The sequence below is a fragment of the Epinephelus moara genome, chromosome 1 (genome assembly GCF_006386435.1).
Source record: "Epinephelus moara isolate mb chromosome 1, YSFRI_EMoa_1.0, whole genome shotgun sequence".
Lineage (NCBI taxonomy): Eukaryota > Metazoa > Chordata > Actinopteri > Perciformes > Serranidae > Epinephelus > Epinephelus moara.
This window is the reverse complement of record NC_065506.1, coordinates 48,993,956-49,016,215: the sequence shown is the minus strand read 5'-3', so window position 1 is coordinate 49,016,215 and position 22,260 is coordinate 48,993,956. Positions and strand designations below refer to the sequence as shown.

At 41.9% G+C, this 22,260-nt stretch overlaps 1 protein-coding gene across 2 annotated transcripts; it reads right to left on the bottom strand.

The window, feature by feature from the left end:
- Window positions 1–1,654: 1,654 nt before the first annotated feature.
- cars1 (cysteinyl-tRNA synthetase 1) lies at window positions 1,655–22,228 on the bottom strand. 2 transcript variants are annotated; one of them, XM_050040395.1, is made up of 23 exons: window positions 22,096–22,199; window positions 18,609–18,836; window positions 15,108–15,199; window positions 14,328–14,416; window positions 14,135–14,231; window positions 13,033–13,131; window positions 12,134–12,283; window positions 11,231–11,371; window positions 10,845–10,933; window positions 9,270–9,391; window positions 8,905–9,017; window positions 8,644–8,772; window positions 8,356–8,485; window positions 7,508–7,611; window positions 7,320–7,417; window positions 6,141–6,330; window positions 4,318–4,386; window positions 3,913–3,994; window positions 3,686–3,766; window positions 3,391–3,458; window positions 3,166–3,225; window positions 2,997–3,080; window positions 1,655–1,850 (listed from the first exon to the last, which is right to left on the bottom strand). In XM_050040395.1, exons 1-23 carry the CDS (start codon window positions 22,121–22,123, stop codon window positions 1,722–1,724), a joined length of 2,472 nt encoding a protein of 823 aa, XP_049896352.1. In that variant the 5' UTR covers window positions 22,124–22,199; the 3' UTR covers window positions 1,655–1,721. The 2 variants fall into 2 exon arrangements, with proteins under 2 accessions (XP_049896352.1, XP_049896437.1); XM_050040480.1 differs by lacking the exon at window positions 18,609–18,836 and having other exon boundaries at window positions 22,096–22,228.
- Between the last annotated feature and the right edge of the window lie 32 nt (window positions 22,229–22,260).

Below are 22,260 nucleotides of genomic sequence, written 5' to 3'. Positions count from 1 at the left end.
GACGCTGAATATATTAAACTGCGTGGACCTAAAACGAATGACAAAAGAGAAATCCGGACTAGTTAGGAACCACTGCTCAAATGTTTCACGTCCCTGTGCTACATAATAATGTATACATACGTACATGTGGTTTGCAGAAACGCACAATGCTGATATTTATTCTAGTGACTGGGTTATTTTTATTTCTGCATCAAGCGGCAGCAAATTTGTTTAATTACAATCACCTGTTATTTTTCTGCTCATATCAGCTGATACCGATTTGCATTTTGTGAGAGTCCATAAAAATGAAAGATAACTGAACTAAAAGCTTTTTTTTTTTTTTTTTTCAAATAAAAGGTTTATATTTTTTTATTTATATTTTTTCAGTGGCAAATTTAAATGGTTGTATAAAGAGACAGAGAAAAAAAAATCACAAAAATGTCAACTCCACAAAAACTGTGGTGACAGATTCAATACTAGCCCAAACCTGTGTTCTGGAGCTGCAACAGTTAGTCCACTGACTGATCGACAAACAATTAATCTGCAACTATTTCCAAAATTGGTGAACTGTTTGAGTAATTTTTCAGGCAAAGGTGCCGAATATTTGCTGGTTCAGCTTCTCCGATAATACGCGACAGTAAACTGAATATGTTTGGAGTTTTTTTTGTATAACTTCAGTCGAACAGTAAATGAGTTAATTATGAGAATATGCTGAGTAGAAAGGATTTGGATAATAAGCTTCAGTTATATTATTATTTTATTTTCTGCATTTTTTCCTTTTTTAATTGAATCCCTGGATGTTACTTGTTCTTTACAATGTGCATGACTTTTGGAAAATTGTTAACAAGGACTGAAACTAACAAACTAATAATATATATATACTTTTTGGTTTTGGGAAATTATATAACAACGTGAATTTTTTATGTTTTTAATCAAACCGAGAAAATAATTGCCAAATTAATTGATAATAAAAACACAATTAGTTGCAGCTCGAACACCTTCAGCCAATTAAAATCTCTACACACAGCTACAGACAGGCGACAGATGAAGGAAAAATCAGAATAAACGAGGAAACATAAGGAATGCAGATGTGTTCAAACACTGAGGGCTTTTATAATGAGTATGAAAATGTTGAGAATCATTGTTGGAGCCTTCAAACGAGACTCAGCACCTGTCGGAGGTTTTGTAAATCAAATGCTAAATGTGGAAACATGTTTTAGGAGATCGACGTTCATCCCTCCAGCAGAGTTTAGAGACATGAAGCTCTGGAGCTGTTCCGTGTTGGAACGTCTAAGTATTGTTTTTTCCTTTAACGTGTCACCTGTCTGTGCAGACTGGAGGTTTATCCTACATGACGCCTTTAACTCGTAGTAAGTTTAAAACACACAGTAAGAAATAAATGTACTCTTTTAACCGACTGGCAGTGCTACAGAGTTGCAGTTAAACATCTATAAAACATCTGGAGTCTCATCATAAAACTATTGTGGAGAAACAGAACAAGGAGGAAGTCTCCTTCACTCGTGCTCCTCTCGACTTCATCATCCTCACTTTGATAAACGATATGTGGACTTTGGTTACGAAGATTTTAACCGTCATTCTGAAATTAACTGAGAAAAAAAAAAGTTGTTTTCTGGTCCGAAACAGATAAAGAGGAGACAAAGGCTGACTCAGCATCTCTGGCCTTGACATTTATTCTCTATGTTCTGTGTAAGGTGGATGGCTCGGACAGTTTGTAAAGACACTCAGTTTCCGTTCTGGTTCATCTGCAGATACTCGTTGTGAAGTTTCTCCTGGGTCTCGTAGAGTTTGCGCAGCTTCTTGGCTTGTCCTTTGCTCAGCTCCTTCCCTTCCACATCGTGAGTGGGGAAACCCTGTGAAAGAAGAAGCAAATCTTAACATCACTCTGATCAGTTTCCATCTCGCTGCAGCACAAACAGAACACGACCTACAGATAATCAGCAAAATCAAACTCTCATCAATGTGTTTCATCTGCTGCCACGATGTGAACATCCTCCTGAGACCTCAGCTTTTGTTTGGTGAGCATTTTTTAATTTGGTCAGACGGACCTAATGTGTTGAACAGGAAGTAGTGTTTGCAAAAACAACAACAAAGCGATGGCCTTATACAGGACGATGGCTTTAATTTTAATATTCACAAGTGTGCAATAAAGTATAAAACTGCTCATGTTATGAGATGATGATAAATGTCCTAATGTCCTCAGATGAGTGCTTCCTGATTGACAGCGTCTTATCTTGTTTCTGTCACTAAAATTGGTCAAATTTGTTGCCGTATTAAACTCAAAATGTAATTACTCATAAATAAACAGGTTTCTACCACAACATGTGATCAGGTTTTGGACCTTGTCCACCTCTGTCCTGAGATCAGCTGCAGACTGACTTGGCCGAGATGGCTGTCATCTTGGTTTTACATGGATTGGTGTACTGTGCTCTTGCTGCCACTAGATGGCACAAAAAGTGTCCCTGAACAAGGACAACAGGTCTGAGTTAAACAGAATAAAGTCTAAGGTGCAGCAAACCCAAAGTGTGATGTCTTCATATGAGGACGCAGGGTCTCAGGAGGATATAAGGACCAGAAACAGCTGGCGGAGCAGAGTCTTCAGTCGGGTGCAGGCTCCCAGGAAAGCTGCTCCACCTTGCAACTGATTTTTCCCAGTGGCCACTGGTGGTAATGCAACAACCCAAAAAGCATTTTCCCTGTGGGCCACTATTATAAGAGATGTATGTGAAAGTGTTGACACCTCCAACTGCAAACAAGGTCAATTGTGACTCTTTCTATTCTGAATTTTTGAGCCATAATATTTATAAAACTTTCCTGAAGCCGAGAAAAGTGATTTAAAATCCATGACGTCATCACAGTGTAAAGCAGCGGCTCGTTTGATTCAAATCTGTTTGATGGAGGTGTGAATGTTTAAATTCTCCTTCATCAAACTATAAGAATTCTTTACTTGGAAAAAAGCAGCGTGATTATCATGAGTGAAAAGTAGGCGAGGGTTTTACCGTTTCGTCGAATTTGGAATACTTGTCGGTTTCCGTGAGGAACATTTCACTTGGAGGGACCTTCATCTTCGCCAGTTTGGCCATCTGAAACAGAAACAGACGAGACGAGTGATGAAGAGGTTTGATATCAGAGGAACAAAACGTCTCTGTATGGAACAAACTGAGGGACCTCTTGTTCCTGTTTCTTCTTCGCAGCTTCTTCCTTCTTCCTCTTCTTCTCTTCTTCCATCTGGGACAGAGAAAACAGAACTTTAACCGAAGTCACTGAAACTGTGAGACGGCGTATCATCTCTAGTCAACAACTCTCTGTGCTTCTGATCTGTAACGTTGACAGGAAGTGACCACCATGAGATGGTGCATCATCTCTAGTCAACAACTCTCTGTGCTTCCGTACCTGTTTCTTCTCCTCTCGCTCCTTCAGTAATGTCTCCTTGTCCACCAGTTTCACCACAGTGGGCAGACCTGCAACACAGTCACTGTTTCATTAACCAGAGACTTTACATCATTACGTTTTTACAAAAAGAGAAAGTGTTTCTGTGTTGATCCTCATTTTTAAACCTTTTTAAATCAAGTTTTGGAGTCACTTATTTTTTACAAAATGACCCACTCATGCTTATTGTGCATAAAAAGTCAAAGCCAATATATTTTCTTTGAAAACTGATGAAGACAGAATATTGAAGTTGTGTTACCTTCATGATCTTCCAGTCGGACCCCCAGCTCCGGTAACGTATCGTCACGGATGACATCACACAGCTGCAGCAGCTCCATCACTGCATGAGTTTAACAAAGGACTAATTAAAACTCTGAAGGTAAAAAGAGACGTTTCCACCTTCTCTGATTCGACACTGACATGATGTTCTGAGCAGAGACTAAAGGAGAACAGACGTTCAGACACTCACATGTAAAACATTCTTACCTTTCTGCTCCCGGGCAATTTTTCGGACTCCCTCTCTGAAGTCTGACAACACTGAGAGGTACGGCATCACCATGCTCTCCAGCTGGCAAACACAACAAAACAAGATTTTAATCAACTAAGGCATAAAACCTTTTTCTAGAACTGAAACGACAGACGTTTAGTCATTGAGTGGCAGCTGGGCGAGGCAGCGGCAGGCTGTCAGGGTTTGGTTTGTTGGGACAAACAGAGACACAGAATCTCTCACAGTGGGACGTTAGTGAGAGGACGAACATGTTGACACAAGATATTTTGATTATTGATTTCTTAGAAATGTATTCATGAGCAGTACATGTCTGGTGATAATCCTGAAACAATAATCACATTTCCATAAACAACAGAAACAGAGAGAAGTGTCTCTTTACTCACATCGATGTTCTGAGTTTGTCCTCCGACTGGGAACCCGATGGGCTCCGATCCTTCAATGGCACCAAATATCTAAATGACAACAGATTCATGTCACTGCTGATGTAACACACAGCAGGAAATCATGTACACACAAATTTTCACCAATGATTGGAAGCTGTGTGCAAATGCTGCACACCAGACGGCCTGACGGTGGCGCTGGAATTAAGGCCCCAAAATTAGATGTAGTAAAGGCCACGCCCCTCACACCATAAGTCAGATTCACTTGAAATCTGACGCACGAGTCCACCAGTTGTGCGCTCTTTGAAAAACACACAAGGACTAGATATTCTGCCATTTTGAATTTTGTTGAAAAACACATTTCTGACCCCTCCTGACTGTAGATCTGATTAGTACCAAATGTTCTGTGGATCATATTTGGAGCGAGGTTAACACGTCCAGCTGGTAGGAGGCCCCGGGGCAGACCCAGAAAACACTGGGGGGATGATATATCTCATCTGGTCTGGGAACACCTTGGGGCCCTCTAGGAGGAGCTGGGAAGCGTTGCTGAGGAGAGGGACGTCTGGGGTGCTTTGCTTTGCCTGCTGCCCCCGAGACCTGGCCCCGGATATGCGGTTGAAAATGGATGGATTGGTGAATGGTTATCAACAGTTATCAGAAGCTTGTTGATAGCGCTGCGTTTTGAAGATATTGATCAATGATCTTTAAAAGGGGCGTGGCTCTGCACATAAATAGACCCAACTCCCCAACAGTTGGTCAGTCATCATGAACCTTGAATTGAAATGTCTGGGTAAGTAACTTAAACATACCCTGAAAGTTTCTCTGAAGTCGACCACTAGGGGGCGCTACACATGCAAGTGGGTGTGGCACAACACAATCAGATGAGACGCCCCGCCCACTGTCTGCAGCTGGCTGACATGAGAGGGTCGTCACCTTGATGAAGCTCACCTGGGCCTGACAGCAACATTTTGATGTTGCTTTGGGGTCGGGGGTTTCACCATCTCCTGCTGACCCTACCTCACTGCTTGATACTCACTTTCCTGAACTCCTGTGAAGCCCCGCCCACTGTCTGCAGCTGGCTGACATGAGAGGGTCGTTACCTTGATTGAGCTCACCTGGGCTTCCAGGCTACAAGAGCTTCCCCTGCTCTCTCCCTTCCTGCAGCAAACATCCACCTGTCATGATTGCTTTTGGTTTGCACCTTCAACACCTCCACAGCTCACCTGACACACACCCATGCATGGCTTACTGACCGACACGCTCCGTTTGTTATTTGTTCATTTAAGTTTAATAAATTCTGCTTGTTTTAACTAAGTCTTTTGTGTGGAGTTGTCACGCTCACTGAGCCAGTGTGTGCTACAGACTATAAATCAGAAAATAAAGTGTCGATGGTCTCGACCCTGCGAAGCTTTCAACTTCAGTCCACGCTGGCTTGAACCCCTGGAACGCTGCTTACAGCCATTTTATTTGTATTATTGTTTACGCTTGTGATTTGTTTACTTTGTTTGTGTATCTAATAGTTTCAACATAACAAGCACTTTTAAGGACCTCTTTAAAATCCAAGGGCTTTCAAGTTCTGTGTTTTCTTTACTCCAAGCACTTTCCAGACCCATGGCAGTGATGACTTAAAAGATGTAAAGGCTTTTGGGCGTGGTCACAGGTAAACGTGTGTGGTGTAGAAAGAAGTGCTTGAACGTCTCCACCCACAGAGGTCAGTGTAACAGTACTTTCCCTCAATTCACTGATTTAGTGTAAACTTGCTCTGTGAAACACAGATTCGTCTGTGACGATCAGCGTGATGATGACAGCAGTCGAACCGTCCTCACCTTCATCATGTTGGTCAGATACACAGCGATACTCTCCACCAGCATGCGGTTGGGCCTCAGCTTGGCGGCCTTCCTGCCGGCGATGTAGGTGTTGCTCTGGCTGACGAGCACTCTCATCTCCTCCATGGCGGTGCGAGTGTCCACGTTGTCACACAGCGCCTCGTGGACGGCTGCCTTCCTGTCGTAGAAACTGGACGACACAAGAAACCATTCAGCTGCTAGTTTTTCTTACTGGATCAAAGGTAGAGTTCGGATGAGTCTCCAGACAGCGACTACGATCACATGCACACTGATATTATCCCCAGTATGACAATATTGTGAATTAGATCAGGGTCATGTAAACAACATATTCTGTTTAATATTCTGAAGCATTTTCAGATGACACATGGGATATGTTCATACTTTCCAGGTTTTAGGAGCGTTCTTTAAGACATGTAAACAGCACCTTCAGAATATGTGTCTCATTTATAGACTGTATAATACAATGGACGCAGCTACTGTGACATCACCCGTTGGTTTTTCTAATATCATTTTGAAGTTGGGCATTTTCACCGTCACCATCGTGGATTTTTGGAGCCAGAAGTGTGGACCAGAGGGTGGAGTCCCTTCTTAAACACTTTTATCAGGGTTATCAAATCAGTGAAGTCTGCTTAGGTCTGCAGAAAGTCCACCTGAGCCCCCTGTGGACTGGATGAAGTGTAGACTTGGACAACACTCCCAGACTTCCCGGGAACGCACCTGCAAAGTCTCCAAGTTGCATTGAAGTCTGGACGTTTGGATTCAGCCAATAAGTCCAGACTAGTAGGAAAAGTTTGCCATCTGAAAAGACTACAACTCCCAGGAGGTGGAGCTTCAGCCACCAGGGATGTGCACAGGTGTGTTGCATCCTGCCAATGATTAGACTGGGGTTGGTTACTTTAACCAGTCTGTCCATTATGGGCTCACGTTCCGTCTGATGAAGGTCTGATCGACTGAAAGCTTTTCTTTTAACGACCTGTTGGTTTCATGACTTGTCTGTTTTATTTTGTTGCCTTCTTACAGCACGTTGTTTTTGAAAAGTTCTCCATAAATACAGGTTTTTATTACAGGTCTTTTTTTTAATTAAAAACAAACGCGTCTGAAGAACTTGTCTGTTTTAAGACCCTCAGATGTCTCCAGCTTGTGTTTTCACTGTCTCACCTGTCGTTGAGCTCCACCTCTGCTGCCTCCCACTTCTCAAAGCGCCCGGTGATGTCAGTTGGAGCTCTCATGATGTCTTTCACGTTCAGGAAGAACTCCTGGTTGATAAAAAGGCACAAACAGCACATCAGTAAAACATTTACACCATCCTCTAAACTAAAAGGCCTGTTGGTCACATCGTCACCTACGTTCATTAACTTCTCATACTGAACGGCAGACTCCATCGTGTTGGAAGAGTAGTCCAGGGTGTCTTTCCAGGAATGCATCAGGAAGGCCAGACGGAGCTGACGAGCTGCAGGACGACGACAAGAGAATCTTTTATGGATCGGATTCAGTAACAAAACACTCTGATGATAATCTGATCCCTCTGTGTTTGGATTAAATCATCGATCGATGATGTGTGAGACACTGTGATGTGAAACTGGCTGCTGTCTTCTACCACATGGTTCTATCAACGTCCACATGAAGCTCCGACACACACAGGAGATATTTCGGACGCCACATGTTGCACCACCACAACCTTTTCAGTTCAACAAAGTATTTAATGAGACTACAGACGATCTGATTTTCATTAAGTGCTGCTAAATAAGACCTGATGCTGAACTGTTGATGTGTTTTTTTAAGTTTACTTGGTTTGATATGGACGTCACAGTGACACAGTGACATTAGACTTGTACACTTATGCACAGAAATCCATGCACACTGTGTTTAGTGTTTGCGATTTGCAACACTTGTCCACACACAGGTTGACACGTGTTGCATATGTCTGTAAAGCAATGCTGATTTCTGCTGCTAAACTTTGAATATGCGTTAAAGAGATACAGTTTTGGAGCAGCAGACGTGGACTCATCCTGCTGGAGGGAGGCTGTGTGTCAGAATATACTGGTTAAATACGCTGATGCTTAAAAAAAACTCCAGATTTTTGGTAAAACTTTAAACTTCTCTGAGTGGATTATTTCTGTGAACAGATAAAAATAATATTAAAAGAGGCCTGACTTGCTGCTTCGATCATAATGAAACAGGTGTGATGACTCACCTGTGTTCTTTGCCAGAGCGTCTTTAATAGTGATGAAGTTCTTCAGAGATTTGGACATCTTGCAGCCGGCGATGGTCAGGTGTCCGGTGTGCAGGAAGTATCTGACCCAGTGGTCGTTCTCAAAGAAAGCCTGTCAGGGAAAAAAAACGATAATGGTCCTTTACTTTCTCTTTGACTGGAAACAATTCATCATCTTTAATCATCTCAGCTCGGCCAGTTAATGTTCTGCAGAGACAAACAGGAGCAAATATTTCCAATAACAGACAAAGAAAGACTTTGCTTTAGTACCTCAGACTGAGCCAACTCGTTGTCGTGATGGGGGAATCGAAGGTCGACCCCCCCACCGTGGATGTCCATGGACGCTCCCAGGATCGAGCCGGCCATGGCCGAACATTCGATGTGCCAGCCCGGCCTTCCCTGTTCACAGCATTCAAAAGAAGGGAAATCAATGCTGCATCAGTCACAACAGAAGGTTCCTGTTTCTACTTTCTGGATCAAACCTCCATCTGTCAGTTCAACAACACACCAACACTCAGAGTGACCTCTCACCTTTCCCCATGGAGAGTCCCATGAAGGCTCTCCAGGCTTGGAGGCTTTCCACAAGGCGAAGTCATTGGGGGACTTTTTCTCACTTAACCTGTCAGCAGAGATGCTCAGGTCTCCTGCAGGGCCACACGACACACACAGAAGACCGACATGACGACAGCAACCCGCATATAAAAACACTAATACAGTTCAGCCACATGTTAAAACCTCTGTGTGCTAGATTGAAATATTTCTGACTCTTAGTAGTCGGATCAAAAAGACCCCACGGACTTATATTTTCTAGAAACAAAAACTTGAGCCAAAATCCTACGTAACGAAACATTAAAAAAGAAAAAAGCTCCGTTGGTTAAAATGTGCAAACACTCTACCTTCTCCCTCTTGTAAAGCCTTCTGATCTCCGACCGCCTCTGGCACCAGTTTGGCGTACGAGTGCTGTGGACTGGTGTCAAACTTTGCAGTGTTAAAGTACACAGAACCGTTTGATTCATACCTGAAAACATCAGAAAAAAATAATAATTAAAACTGTTCATTTAAAGCTTAACTTCAGTATTTTTCAACCTGGACCTTTTTTCCATGTTTTAGTTTCTAAGTGACTGATGGGAGCAACAAGCTTGAAATTGTTGCAGCACTGAGAGAGAGCGCAGCAGCTGGCAGCAGTGAAACAGTCTGCAGTAACCACTCAGAGCATGTTCACACAGACAACCCAGCAAGCAATAGTCGTGATTTAAACGTATTGGCTATATTTAGCTCCGATTTAGTCTAGCNACAAGTGTGAAAGGGGGAGAGAGAGAGGGAGTGACATGCAGCAAAGGGCCCCAGGCTGGATTCGAACCCGGGCCGCTGCGGCAACAGCCTTGTACATGGGGCGCCTGCTCTACCACCAAGCAACCGACGCCCCTATTAGAGGTTTTTTAAACCAAAAAATGCTTGCTGGGAATGTTCGTCCACTGAAAGTGTTTTATTAACTAACAGATTGCTGATAGTTTGCCACGGTGCCTCTCAGGACCTCAAGTGAGACTTGAAGTCTGTCTTTTTTCCATTTACGTTCTGCCTCTCGATGTAGTTTCCTGAGAGCACAGGTCTGACTATTCAGCCATAGCTGACTTACAGTGCGAGGTGTTCTGAGTGTCAGAGGGGCAACAGAGTCCAAAATGTCTCCACAAATTGAATTAAACTCTGTGATTAGTTGTTCTGTGCTCAAGTGAAGGGGACGGCCAATTACAGTATTTAAAAGAGAGGAGGCAGTGGAAGCATCTTTAAAATGACTTGCAGTGGATTAATTTACAAAGCAGGAGTAACAGACAGGTAACTCAGGGTTGGGAACATTGTGAAACAGGGTGGAGAACATGCTACACCTGTGGTCAGAGACCCAAAGCATCCACATTCAGAGAGGTAACAGTCAGGCCAAGTGTGAATACTAAGTCCAGGGTATGGCCATGGTTATGGCCATGGTTATGAGCTGGGATGGAACCATGCGGAGTAAAGTTAAAGGAGTCGATTGTTCCAAGAAATTCAGCAGCCCTTGCTCTGGTTTGAGTCCATGCGATTAAGATTTTGTCAAAGTTTAAAACAACTGATGATAAAAACTCAGTCAGGCGCTACACAGCTACACATACGACGGGGTCTGCACCTCCTGTTTTACACATAAAAACCTCAAAACTGGTGTAAACGTGAGAAGCAATCTCTCAACACCTCTCCCCACCTCTAAGCCTGGGAGAGCTGAAAGGCTTCGTGGTCTTAATGAACGTGCACTGACGGTGTGACATTAACATCACAGATTGTTTTGTTGCTGCCGGCTGCAGCGCTCTCTCCTCAGAACTGGACCGATTTAAAAAATCTTTGTCTCCATTAGTCTCTGTGACACAGAAACACAGTAGGGTATCAAAGTTACCCTTTAACAACTGACACTGTGGGCGTAATACAAACTGTTAACTCTTCCTCACCCGTAACCATTCGAGATGACCTTCTCCACAAACTCCACAATCTCCGGCACGTATTCACTGACTCGAGTGAGAACGTCTGGAGGAAGAACCTGCAGGTCACAAAGATCATTTATGCACAGTGACAACAATATGACAGTGAACACCACATGACCTGAAACACCCCAAACTGTTGCTACAGAGATGAAAAAACATGGCTGTCTCTAAAACATGACCAAACACTTTTAAACTCTCTGTAGATGCAGCTGTTAGATTCAGTCTGAGGCAGAAACACTGAACAGTCTCTGTGTTGTTTCATCACAGAGCACAAAATAATTCGTTTCTCTCCTGATGATTCTCCTTGTGTATTTCTGGGACCTTGTGAATCACTTTGCGTTGCTTCTACTCACATTCAGAGCCTCCATGTCCTTATGGTACTCTCCCTCCCAGTATTTCGGGAGGATGGAGAAGATTGAATTCTCTGTGACTTGACTTCCAAACTTCTTGTCCAACCAGTCAGACAGCAGGTCCTTGGAGTTCTCCAACAGCACCTTAGAAGAGAGAAAGAAAATATTAAAGCCCAGAAAATGTTTTTCTTTTTTTTTTCTTTACAGTAACTGATCAATTTATCCATCAGCACTAACGACTGTATGAAATAATGGGCACAGCCACTGTGACATCACCTATTGGTTTGTGGACTCCTGTTTTGAAGCCTCAAGTTTGAATTTTCGGCTGTCACCATCTTGTTTTTTTGGAGCCAGGAGTGACCACATTTGGATTAAAGGGTGGAGCTTAAGAGGGTACACATTACTGCGCCTCTGTCCTGACAACCTTTCTGTCAGACAGTGAAATGGAGCCATTACATCACTCTCTTCAAAGTCAGACTTCTTGAGCTGCTGGTCTACGCTGCCTCCATCAGTTAGTTTGTGTTATTGTGTTGCTTTGGATGTATGAAAGGGTTAATTCACATCCACCATAGTCACAACCAAACGTTACTGATGGAGGCAGCAGTCGACCAGCAGATCCTGTGTTCAGTGAGCTAAAATTACTGTGGCTTTGAAGAGAGCATAGCTGGGGAACTGAAGCCTGATCAGGCTGTTTGACGTAAAAGGTAAAGCCGTCATAATTTAAGCTGATATTTATTTATTTAAGTGTCTAAAATATATATTGCTGCTGCGCCCGTCCACAGCAGCTTCTGTGGTTGCTTCTCCAAACAGGGAGCATGCCGACCGTCATCTATAGACCTCATACAACCCCACTTCAAAAGATCCAAACTATCCCTCTGAGCCAACTCCACGTGTGCTCCGTCTCACCTGGGCCAGAGGTTGTACGACCTCATCTGCTGCTTTGCCCTCCATCGCTGCCTGCAGGGGCTGCAGAGCGGCGGTCACAGAAACGTCCAGCCTCTCCAGCATCTGCTTCTTATCAGGGTCCGTCGTTGAAGCCAGGTAGACCCAGAAGGGCTGAGACACACACACACACACACACACACACACACACACACACACACACACACACACACACACACACACACACACACACACACACACACACACACACACACACACACACGAGTGAGTAAGTAAAAAGACAGAAGTCTGCACATGATTTAAAGTTGTAAAATCATCAATATTACGATTTTGTGTTTTTACTGTTAAACTTCTCTTGAAGATATTCACACTCAGAGTCGTGTCTGTTTGTCTGATGCATCAGTACACAGGTAAAGTGTCTGACCAATCACAGCGGGCGGTGGTTAACCTGTCTCTTCCCAAACATCTGATCTGATAAACTTTACGGACCCACACGGAAACTCACAGGCTGCAGAGGTCGTTAGCGTTTCGTTGTGGCTGCAGGAAAAGAGTTTCTTTTTTTAACTACACTTTCTGTTCAGAAAGGAAACTGAACAATGCACAGGGTGGTGGCCCTCTTCACATTAAGGTCAATAACTTAATACAGACAGACTTCTGCATTCAGTGTCAGATTAATTAATGTGTTTACTGAGAACAATGAGTGTGTGAATACAGTTTGTGTCACTATAAGTGCAACAAAACATGTTTGTGTCCAAGCACAGATCAGTCTGTCAGATAAAAAGCAGAGTTGATTGTACATTAACTCCTCCTCTGTCAGCTGTTTGGACACACAGAGAGTTTAACCCCATCACTGAGGCTGTGACTGTCGTTGTCTCTCAGACTGCTCGAGAGTTTGTTCTCACCTCTCTGGCGCTCAGGACGTCCTGCAGGATCTGAGCAGCTTGCGGCTGCTTCTCCTCGTACTGGTCCAGGAGGTAGTTCTGTCGGGCTCGTTTGATGATCTGAGACAGAAAGACAAAACAAGAAAGGAAACGTAACGAGATGCTCTGTATGGAACTGCTGCTAAAAAGGGACCGATTCTGCTCATTTTCAGGTTCATACTTGTAATTTGGGATTCTACATGTTTACATGTTTAAATGTTCAAATAACTTTTTAATTTCCTCATCCTGTCCTGTATCCACCCTCCGTCTGAGACGCTCTGTTTAAGCCCCAGACTCTTTAAAACCTCCTCCTGAAAACGCCCAGTTCATCAGAGATAATAATAGTGCTGCAACTTATCGATTATTTTCTTGATTAATCGATTAGTTATTTGGTTGATAAATGTGAGAAAATGGTAAAACACGTTTATCAGTGTTTCCTAATGCCCTGATGACGTCCTCAAATGTCTCGTTTTGTCCAATGACCCAAAGACATTCAGTTTACCGTCACAGAAGAGGAAAAAACAGAAAATATTCACATTTAAGAAGCTGGAATCAGATAATTTTGACTTCTTTTATCTTTTAAAAAAATTACTCAAACCAATGACCTGATCATCGGATTTGTTGGCGATTTAATATTAATAGTTGACAACTGAACAATTAATTGTTGCAGCTCTACGTATTAATAACTACAAGCCAATTAAAAGTTTAATATCCTATCTTAAATGTTTCCCCTGATCTCTGATGCCAGGATGTTTTATTGTGATCCTTCAAAAACACTTTACAGATGTGAAAATGAAGGTATGAGGATGATATGATAATATGAGGACAACATCGAAGGTGTGACGCATTTGTTTTATTCCTGCCGTCATGTTTTTGCCTTTCAGTTGGCTTTAAAAAGACGTTCACAAACATGAGAAGTGTTTCCTCTTCTGTATTAAACGCTGCTGTAAAACAGATTTTTGACGTCAGGATGACAGAAAGTCTGAGTCGTGACGATTTGATCTCTGAGGACAAAACTGTAAACAGGAAAAGAAACATAAATGATGTGAAATAAACAGGTTTATGTAAAGTGTCTGTGACTCACTTTGTCATCTATGTCTGTGATGTTCATGCAGTAGAGGACGTCGTATTTGAAGTAGTCCTTCAGGATCCTTCGCAGGATGTCAAAGGAAATGTAGGACCTGAACAGAGCGACGAATCAGGAAATCTTATTACAGCAGAATATAAATTAATGAAAACAGTTACATGTTGAATCCTTTTAGCTGTGACGTGTTTACCTGGCGTGTCCCATGTGTGAGGCATCGTACACTGTCGGCCCGCAGCAGTACCAGGTCACCTTGTTCCCTTTCTGGGGAACAAACGGCTCCTGAAACATAAAAATAACGACAATGTCATCAACGAGTTCATCACAGAATAATCTGAGAATTATGCTGCATTCAGGTGCTGCTCAGATGGTCCTGTTTCCTGAGTCTGGAAGTTGTTCTCGTCACACTTCCGTGTGTTCATGAGCTTTTAATGTGGAAACAAGATGCACGCTACAAAGAAGATGTCTTGTATTTTTCGTGCTTAGAATGTTGAATAATGTTGAACGTCCCAGTGAGGATTCATGTTGCTGAAACAGTTTGGAGCTTTTTGTTTAAATGTGACTCTGTCTCAGTCTTGTTTCTGCACCATTACACCCCCTCAAACAACTACCTAGACTTTATTTAATCAGGAAGTCACGCTGAGATCAAGATCTCAATTAACAAGTGAGCTGTGAGTACAGAGTAAAAGAATCAAATAAGATAATGAAGATAGTGGAGATGACATAAAAACAAAAAGAAAAAAAAAAAACATCCCACACAAATAAATAATATAAAAATATAATAATCTAGGAGCAAGAATAAAATATACATTCTATAATATCCTTGGTGTAGGTGTGAAAATGAATATTAAGGAATAAAATATAAGCACATCATCAGCTCCTTCTCTGTTCTCTGTCTTTGTTAAAGAGTTGATTCTTCCTGAGACAGTGAACACACACGCTGACGAGGAGCTGACCTTTGCCTCCATCTTACCTTCGCTCTCGTCAAACTGTTGTACAGTTTAAGTTGGGGAACATCTGTTCCTGCTGGTGGAGACCAGGGGGGCTGAACCCGCTTTCCCTTCGCTGGAACAAAACAGAAAAATCATTATAAAAAGGCAAAACATAAAAACACTTCCTGCTTCTTTAATGCTTTACAGATTTTAAAGCCTCCATGTGAAGGATTGAACTGCAACTGTTTAAACTGGGATTGTCCAGTTTTTCTGCAGATGAAAACTTAACAATGCTGATTTGAATGACGTTATTCTCACATAATATTTCACACAGAGAGGCTTTAAATTTAACACACGTTGTCAGTACACAGTCTAACAGATAGAGAAACACACGACTGCACACAACAAGAGAAACACTGGAAGAAAGGTTAATACAGGTCTGAATTTTTGCCCCTTGCATCAGTAATTCACCATTACTGTCAAATGTGGCTGAAACTATCGATCGTTTTCACTGTCAATTGATTGTTTGGTCTGTAAAATATCAGAAAGAAGTGATAAAGGCCGTCGGCAATGTCTGACCCACAGTCCAGAACCCAAAGATGCTGAATCTACTATAGTAAAACAAAGCAAAGTTGCAAATATGACCTGAGAAGCTGAAGAGGGTCTAAAACAAGAAACTGTTGCAGACGCTTGTCTGATATTTGACTAATCAATTAATATTAATAAACACTAAATATTTCAGCTCTACTGTGACCAAAAAGTATCTGCAAATTTCAAGTATTATTATACTGATTGATGTCATACTGAGGCTGTGACAGAGTGAGCACATGATGAATCCATATATGTCAACACAAGGGAAAAGTAACGACAAGAGAACTCACCAAGAAGTTATTTTCCTTAAACTGAATTGTTAAAAAATAAAAATTCAGTTAAAAAGACGCAGAGCACACCTCGTAAATTAAAGTTGTATTTGCTTCATAATCCCGACTGCATCCTGCTTTTAAATCACAACGTAATAAAAAATGTTTTACCTTAAAAATGATGTTATTAATTTGTTTTTACTGAATCTCTGGTTTATTTTTTAAAAATCTATTTCATTTTAATTTTTGTATTTATTTCAGTTTAGTTTTTTCTGATGTCTAGATTTTATTTTCATGTCAGTGAATTGTTTCTAACATTTTTTTTAATAAACAATCAGCTGTGAGGGTCCAGAGGACAGAGGGATGCCGTCTGCTGTAAAGCCTCTGAGGCAAACTGTGATCTGTGATATTGGGCTTTATAAGAAAGATGAATTCAATTGAATTGAAAGGACGGCAGAGGAGACACCCACACACTGATGTAACTGTGCTCAAAGCCACTAAAAGGTCATTCATTTAAGAAATCTGTGCACGACAACATGTGCTCAGAGTGCACAAAAATCAGCGTTTGTCTTGTCTTGTTGTTGTAGCGACACGCCCAAGACAAACTTTCTGTCGCTCCAAGTCGGTGCAGTGTCACAGCAGCCCTGAGACGGTTTCAGTGAACTAAATGTTTGTTCACACCTAGTTTTAGTTTTCAGTTCAGTGTTAGTTCACTATAATAATAATGCAGCAGCTCTGACTGTAAAGCTTTAAAGGAAATATTGACCTTGTTGTGCAGAAAACAGCAGAAGTGAAGCACTGAATATTTCCTCGACTGTTTTGCACAACTGTAGAGATGAATGTTTTCTGTCATCTCAAACACGGAGGTTAAAGGGAGAGTTTGGACCTTTGGAGTGTGTGAGGGACTCATCCATAGTGAGTGTAGTATCTATGGTTGATGCCAGTCGGCACGACCTCCAGTTTGGAGAAACAGACAGAAGTACCGCCATGAGAGCTCATCAGTGGACAGCTGTGGACGAGGTCACCAGCAAAACATATTTTAGACACCTTAAAAATGATTATCAGTTTGAGTGTACGCTATATTTAGAATATTTTTAATGGACAAAATTTCAAATCTTTCCACGAGGAAAGGACCCATAATATATATACTGTTGCCCGTCATTTAACTTCAAAACAAAGTGTGTCTTTTACAAACCTGACACGTCTGTAAGTCACCTGCGGTCCTTCCAGAGTGGACCTGTGACCCACCAGTTGGGAACCACTCTTTCAGACTAATTCCATGACTTTCCCAGGTTTTCCATGACCATGGGAACTCTGATATTTTCATTGCTTTCCCTTTCTGTCAGACAGTGATTTCTGATAAGGGAAGCTGTTAAAGGCTTCAGTTCCCCATCTACACTCTCATAAAGTCCACCAGTGACTTTACCTCTCTGAACACAGGAGCTGCTGGTCGACTGCTGCCTCCATCAGTCACTGTGTTTGTGTTACTGTGTGACTTTAGTGAATCTGAATTAACCCTTTAAAACAGCAAAGTCACACAGTAACACAAACTGATGGAGGCAGCAGTCGACCAGCAGCTCCTGTGTTCAGCATGCTACAATCACTGGTTTTCTCAGTGGAGTCTGGCTTTGAAGAGAGAGATATGACGGCTTCATTTACCTGTTGGAAATCACTGAGAATATTCTTAATATAATGTACACTTACACTGATACTAACTTTTTAGGTGTCTAAAACATGTTTTGTTGCAGCCTGTCCACAGCAGGACATCGCTGAGCTTCTGTGTTGGTACGCCTGTCTGCTTCTCCAAACTAAGAGACTGACGTTTACTGTAGGTAACACACTGACTGTAGATAAGTGCCTCATATGACCCCATTTGAAAAGATGTGAACTATTCCTTTAACATGTCTCCTTCTCCAAAGTAAACACGTCAGTGAACAGGAGAAATGACTATTTTCAGGGAACTCAAGCTGGGACAGTTATGCTCATTTGCTCAGCTCTAATCTCCAGTAAAACAGCTGCTGCAATGTGAGAAATGATGGAGCTGTACGTTAAGGTTAGTTCACTCTGACTGCTCTGGAGCAGACAGCACAATCTGCTCGTTTTGTCCTTTAGTCGGTGTGACGTGAATCATCTTATTCTCAAAGGAATGCAGCTGAACATGTTCAGTTAGTGAAAACACACACTTTAAAACCAGGAGAGCAGCAGCTGTCAAAGCCACACAGAGCTCAAACTCCCAGTGAGGACGTTCAAATGTCTCTGAACACATGCAGTGCAACTCTGACACACACTGTATCTGATTTCCTGTAAATGTCACACATCTGTGTCTGCAGAGCGCTGCAGGTTTTGGGTAGCAGAACTCACACGTGTGCTGACGCTTTGTTTAAACAGTGATAAACTAACTCTCACCTGTGCTCAGCTACAGGCAACACGCACGCACGCACGCACGCACGCACGCACGCACGCACGCACGCACGCACGCACGCACGCACGCACAGGTGAAAGAAAGCTGCAAATGAATTCATTCCAATGCAAAATAATTCTGGGTTCATGCATGTCAGTGTCTGCAGGGGGCCGGTTAGAGCTGCTTTAGTTTCCTAATGTTTCCTGCCTCAACATCCAGGCCAGTGCGTGAGGGAGCGTGAGCACGTCTAAGCCTGTTCATGCCTTCAGCTGTCTACTCACTGCTGCTCAGAGGGCTGAGGTCCTGCTGCAGGGCGGCTATGTGTCTGTACCAGCGCAGAGCGTGGACATGCTGCAGATCTGGGGGCCTGCGGAGGAGCTTAAAGGCTTTCTGGTCGGCCTGGGAGGGGCTGAACCCAGCCAGGTAGCTGCGTGAGGTTAGGTAGTCATTCAGGGCCGCTGCCAGCGCGGCCTCCTCATTTATCTGTAGCAAGAAGCCAAACTCAAAGGCTGCAGAAACAAGAGGGCAAATATTCGCAGAGAATTACCGACGAGCCTGAGAAACAACAACAGGGACCACAGCCGACACCGGCCGGGTTTATCAGCAGGTCGGCACACTTCAAATTATGTGACAAAAATCTTTAACTGAAATCCCACAGATTATATGACACACTCTCCTGATGTCCCAAAGAGCAGATAGGCTCATATTTTAACTCTGACTACAGATGTTTCTCCTCTCAGTGTCACGTTAGAACTTCAGAGAAGATTTTCAGATGATGTTTTGCGTGCTGTGGAGTTAACAGAGAAGTGGTGGTATTTTTATTTCAGTACAGATGTTGGAAATTGCAACAAGTGCTGTCACAATACTTGATATTTATGACTTCAATACCTAGAAAACTATCGATATTCAATACCAAATTGACACTGAGGGCATACATTTGTTTTAATTCTTATCAAGAAATAAATACAACAGGGCTTTAACATGATAACTGTGACTTTTCTTTTGTTGGTGAGGAGCCGAGAACAAAAAGAGAGAATGAGAAAGTGCAGCTGCAAAATGAAACATATCAATAAATCCATATATCTGATGCCTGACGACAACACTAAGAGCACTGAAGACATCTTAGAGCAGTGTGCAACATATCAGAGTTAACGCTGCCTCTGGCCATGGTGCTGGATGCACAGTTCTCACTGTAGGGCCTGAAACAGGACGTGAACCAGAGACTAAAGCAGAAAATGTCTCTAAATGTGATTTGAACACATGATGAAGGTAAGTTAACTACTGTATAATGTAAAAAGTACACCTCACTTCTCTGTCAACGCACAGTGAGACAAAGTGTTTCCTGTCTGGTCTCCACCCTGTTCCCAGAAACCAGCAGTGCCTCAGACTGAAACTGAAATGAACCGGACCAACTTTCCAAACACACTCAGTGTGAAACTCAAACAGTCAGAATGAAACTTAGATCTACTTTCTCCATCCACACATAAGCAATAAATCCTGAGACTGACAGTGAAACAAAGTCAGGAAGGAACAAAGTGAAGCTGCGAGTGATGGATGGAGCAGAGTGACAGATGAGACAACACGTCCTGCCTGGACGATCCCGCAGAATAAATTACACCAAAACATAAAACAGAAATGAACGTGGTTCTTCGGCAGCTCTTAAATCAAACTCTCATTAAAATAAGGAGACATGCGTTTCTCTCAGCTCTGTAAGCTTTGATAAAATATGGCAACCGCTCATGTCCCATTTATCCAGAATCGGCAAAAGTGTTTTCATGTATGTGTACATGCTTCATCATAACAACATATGAGTAATATGTGTATGTATATCTCATTTTGGAGACAGTCAGAACATCCTGCTGGTCGTACAGCCTGTGAAAGCTTTTTTTTAAATTTAGTTTTGTTCTTTTTTTGTTCATCTCTGAGGGGTGGCTGATTTGTAGCTGTACTGTTTGTGTAAAAATCTAGAAATAAAATATCTTAAAAAATGAGGAGACATGCAACAAAGGTCAAAAACCAGATTTGAACCAGGGGTGTAGAGGTTAGGGAGACCGCTAGGCCTCAGTGGGGGGGTAACAGGTTTTGTTTTTATGAGTGACAGGGACAATGGATTGTTTCACAGCAGACATGTGGACATGTACAGACAGGTCCACAGTCCGGTGACGGTCCAGGGACCAATTTTAATTTTTCTCTTCACCTCACAATCGCAGGATGATCTGACAGATTACAGGGAGGAACTACACAGGCACCAACGTGTTTCCATAATCTGACGTAAACTAAGTAATGAAGTCAGAAAAATGTATTTAGAAAATGCTCTTTCACCTGAACTGAGTTTGTTTTCATAGGCTGTCTTATTCTTCTAATTATGGCTTATAATACTGCTACTACTAATAATAATGATACAACTAAATCCAGCAGGGTGTCGGGACTTTTGGTACTTGAACCACAAATATAATGTTTGCAGACATGAGTGACACAAGGTGAAACTGTCAAACAGAAAGTTAACGGATCAAACTGGATGATGCAACTGAGCACAACTGAAAGTAAAATCAAAGACATGAAGGATTTAATTTTAAAAATTAATAATAATTTAACATAAACTCAAACTCAAATTAAAGTTAACTCCTGCAGATTATATGACACAAACTCTCTGTGTCCTAAAGGAGCAGACAGGCTCATATTTTAACTCTGACTACAGATGTTTCTCCTCTCAGTGTCATGTTGGAACTTTATTATTACGATAATTATTATTACTATTATTATCATTATTATTATTATTGTTATTGTTATTACTACACTTTGGTATTATAACCTTTAATAAAATATTAGCAGACATGAGTGACACAAGGTGAAACTGTCAAACAGAAAGTTAACGGATCAAACTGGATGATGCAACTGAGCACAACTGAAAGTAAAAACAAACACATGAAGGATTTAACTTAAAAAATTAATAATAATTTAACATAAACTCAAGTTCAAATTAAACTGAACTCCTGCAGATTATATGACACAAACTCTCTGTGTCCTTTTGTCCTCTCAGTGTCACATTAGAAGTTCACAACTGAAGGTAAAAACAAAAATTAAAAATTTAAGGTATAGATAATAAACTCTTATTATTATTATTATTATTATTGTTTTTATGTTTATTGGTATTAATGTTTCCTGGAAATATCAACAGCCAACCAGGTCTAAAATAACATCTGCCCAGATGTGGACACAGCCGATATTAGAGCTGCAGCAGTTCAGTAATTGAAACAGAATAAATATGTTTATTTATTTCGGGTCATATATAGTTTACAGTGTTGTGGTCACATCAGCCTGTTTTGCCCTGTTGCATTTTATTTCTATAATAAAACATGACACACTCTGGCTGCTCTGATAAACGATGAGCTTTAACTCATTTTCATCAGTCCACAGATTTTCACTTCATCACAGTCGCTTGGTTCAGTTTTCTTTTACACACCAAACAAACACCATGTAAAATATTAATAACTATGAGCTGACAGTTTTCACTCAGAGCAGCTGTCAGGTGTTGTTGACCTGCTGACACTTTAAATGATCAGATAGTTTAAGGGGCTTTGGTCTGTCATTCACTGCCCGGTTACCTTTAGCTTCAGCTCCATGGAGCTAAAAGAGCTAATGTTAGCTTATTAACTGTGACACTTTGTAGAGACACACATTAACCCGAGCTGTCTCAGCGTCCTCTCGGCTTCACAGCTAACGTGTCCACACACACGGTAAAACAAAGCCAAACATAAGTGACTGTACCTGTCTCTGCTGAGGTCGACATAGCCATAGTGCTGCAGGGTTGGATGCTGATGCAACAATAACGTGTCCGGAAGAAGAACCCGGGTGCTATATGCTAACAGTAGGAACCGGAACCAATGTGTTCGGACCTGAGAGCGGGGGGACGTTAATAACTGACGGTTCCTT

Coding starts and splice junctions, on each gene's coding strand:
- cars1 (XM_050040395.1), bottom strand. CDS start 22,123: ATGGCTATGTCGACCTCAGCAGAGACAG. Junction 10,934..11,230: donor AGGACATGGAGGCTCTGAAT/GTGAGTAGAAGC, acceptor TGTGACCTGCAG/GTTCTTCCTCCAGACGTTCT. Junction 4,387..6,140: donor ATCTGACCAACATGATGAAG/GTGAGGACGGTT, acceptor GTTGTCATTTAG/ATATTTGGTGCCATTGAAGG.